General features: G+C 42.1%; 1 protein-coding gene across 1 annotated transcript in view; it reads left to right on the top strand.

The window, feature by feature from the left end:
• The window catches only part of mdn1 (midasin AAA ATPase 1), a 63,672-nt gene that overhangs the window by 12,923 nt on the left and 47,409 nt on the right, over positions 1-3,340 (top strand). Inside the window, exons 23-25 of the mRNA XM_008398484.2 lie at positions 328-479; positions 1,860-2,038; positions 3,057-3,265. Of these exons, the coding sequence (XP_008396706.1) occupies positions 328-479; positions 1,860-2,038; positions 3,057-3,265 (540 nt within the window). The remainder of the gene's footprint in view (positions 1-327; positions 480-1,859; positions 2,039-3,056; positions 3,266-3,340) is intronic.

The raw sequence follows: 3,340 nt of genomic DNA, 5'->3' as shown, positions 1-3,340 counted from the left end.
ATATATATATATATATGTAACTAGACCACTCCACTGGTATTGCCTCTCTTAAATGCTATGCTGTATCACCATCTATGTCAATATCGGAACATTTTTACTTATCGGACCGATACCGATGTTAATGCTGATGTATCATCTCTCTCTCCATTGTCCATTGTGCACTGGTAAGACATATAGACTATGTCAAATGAAAAAAAAATGCTTTTTTTTTCATGTTTAAATCTTGAAAAATCTATTATGTAACTAAGTTATTGATATATCTCTGCTGAAGTAGAAATCAGTAGAAAGTTTTCCTAATGACTGGTGTGTTTGGTATGTTTTCTCCAGCTGATCCCAGCTCCACCGGGCCGGACCTGTGTGCAGATAGAGGGCTACTGGGTTCCACAGGGAGAACTGGAGCCAACTCTGGATCCCAGCTACATCCTCACTGCTTCTGTAAAGCTCAACCTGCGGGATCTGTCCAGAGTGGTATCTGCAGGGTAGGGAGACTCTGACCCCGCCTGACTCTGTCCCTAATTTCCCTAATATTCAATAGCTTGGATCCTAAGGTCAGCTCAGATAATCTGGGCTCTTTGTAAAGGCTAAATGTGTCATGTTAGTGCAGACAGAGAACACTACATCTATGTGTCACTGGGGCAACCCAGACTGGATGAGGCTGAGGATCATCATGTTAATATGAGCAGTGATTGAGCGCCACATATTGATTAGGCAATAGGATAACATCTCACTCTGGTTGAACACATAATGTGCTGATCTTTGTCATTTGTGGCACTGACAGAAAAATAAATGGTCCCGTTTTATAAATCTTAGCATTGAGTTATGCAGTCTGCTGAGAGGTTTATATCCACTCATCATGGACGCGGATCTCAGGTTTCTGGACTGGCCTCATTAGTTTGAACTGCTCTTTGTGTGACAATATGGATTCTCTCTAATTCAGACAAGGTCAAAATAATGCATATTTGCTGAAACACACCCACTAACATCTGGATAAATATTCACACTTTTATTCAGACTGGTTGTTGAATGGGTTTGGAGTATAGTCAAGGTCAGGGTCATTCCAGGATGCCCAGTTCAGCAATAAAGCTCAGTTCCAATAATTTAGAGGTAAACATAATTTTTCCTTATTTCATCCAATTTATGCAATGCACCAGAAAGTGTCAGTAAAACAACCCCACAGCATGGTGGTTCCACCACCACAATGCTCTCTGGCATTGAGCTAGTTCTCTGGGTTGCTCTTGATTTCCGTTCATCTTAAGGGGAAATCTGGGTCAGACACTTTTAACAATTAGATGTTCCAACAGGTACAAACACAAACACACATCCAGACTACAATGGATTAAACACACTTAAATTTAATCTTCTGGATGGACCCCAACATCAAACCAGTTGAACATTTATACAGATCTAGTCAGGATCAGATGAGCTCTATCAGATCTATCAAAAAGTTCAAACATCCATCTGGGATTCAGTCAGGAGTGTCACTGGCTGTTTATTGTTGAGGTGCAACTTTCTAAGAGACATTTATTGAAAACATGAGTGTGTGTATTTTCACATTCGAGCAAGTGTGAACATGAGAAAATTTACAGTCAATTCACTCAGGTCCAGTTGTGACAAATCCTTGTAGAGGTTTGTTCTACATACAGCTTAGCTCTTGATATCACAGACTGATTTGACTACTGTGATTAAATGATTTGTGCAGTTCTGGTCCATTGTGGATCAAGTGCATCATTAAATCCATGTTGAGTGGACGTGCTTATTAGCTTAGTTTCATCCTCTATCATTACCTATCATTACAATGAGCCTCTGCACTCGGCTAATGAATAATCAATGCTGTGTCCTGCCATGTTTGGACCCTACAGGACACACCCAGTGCTGATCCAGGGGGAGACGTCTGTTGGGAAGACTAGCTTGATCCGGTGGATGGCCTCAGCCACTGGGAACCAGTGTGTGAGGATCAACAACCATGAGCACACCGACATCCAGGAGTACATCGGCTGCTACTCCTCAGATGACAGGGGCAAGCTGGTGTTCAAAGAGGGTAAAAGTGGTGAAACATTGAACTGTCAATATGTAAAGGCTTGTCTAGGCATCAGCACTGAGTGCATCAGCACTCTTTACATAATTATTCCAGATCAGTTCCATGTCCCAAAATGTCCCAGTTCCATGACTGGGACATTTTTATTATTGTGGCATACCTCAAAGTTTTGGGAACATTATTCAAGTTCACAGTCGGGCTGCACCAAGTTCAGTTCTACAGACGGTCACCAATCTCTACAAAGCCTGACCTGTGATTTTGATCGATACTGAAATTCTTGTCTGAAAAGTCAAAGTTGCTAAGTTGGCAATAGTGGAGTGACTGTTGACCATACAATCCAGACATGACCTGGTGGGCTGAACTGTCAGTCAGTTCTCTCTCACAGTGATCAGCAGTTGATTTTCAGGCTTTTGCAGAGATGGATCAGATCGGTTTTATCAGCTCATCACTGATCTCCTGAAAGGAAATCTGGGCTGGTTTATCAGGTCATCCCTAATTTATAAGTGGTTCTGTGGTTTTGGTCCATTCCCCCTCATCATTCCAATCAGTTTTCAGCCTTGCTTTTAGTTTTATAATTTGCTTAGTAGTAAATAACCACAACTTATTGGACATGTGAAATTCTAAATGCGTGAAAAGATATTTAATTTAACGTTTGAACACTCTTCCTGAGTTTGGACTGCAGCTGGTTTCCTACTTGCTGCTGATCACTTATTCAATTCATTAGATCAGTTGAACCTGGCTGATGTTCTTTTTTTGTCTGTAGTTTTTAAATAGAGCTTATTTTTGTTCTGAGTTTATGTGAGCTATAGACCCTGGTGAGAGCTACTTGACGTGTAGAACCAAACCTTTACAGGAGGAAGGTCCAAACTTGCTTTATCTTGTCTTCAATTCTTCAACTAGAAGAGAAAAAAGTGAAACATTATTCTTAACTGTTTGGAGAACTAAGGAATTCCCCAAGAGGTTCATTGTGGAAACTCTCAGATTTCCTGGAGTGTATAATAAATGTCGACTCTGTACTCAGGTGTCCTGCTTGATGCCATGAGGAAAGGCTACTGGGTGATCCTGGATGAGCTGAACCTGGCCCCCACCGATGTGCTGGAGGCTCTCAACAGGCTGCTGGATGACAACAGGGAACTATTTGTGGCTGAGACTCAGGAAATCATCAGGGCTCATCCCAGGTTCATGCTGTTTGCAACACAGAACCCCCCAGGGCTCTACGGAGGCAGAAAGGTATGTCATCACATCAGGACAGCTGTTCTGACCTCTGTTCCAGCTGTTGTACTAAGAACCACATTCCCCCCCCCC

The sequence above is a fragment of the Poecilia reticulata genome, linkage group LG21 (assembly GCF_000633615.1).
Source record: "Poecilia reticulata strain Guanapo linkage group LG21, Guppy_female_1.0+MT, whole genome shotgun sequence".
Taxonomy (NCBI): domain Eukaryota; kingdom Metazoa; phylum Chordata; class Actinopteri; order Cyprinodontiformes; family Poeciliidae; genus Poecilia; species Poecilia reticulata.
This window is presented reverse-complemented; position numbering and strand designations above follow the sequence as displayed.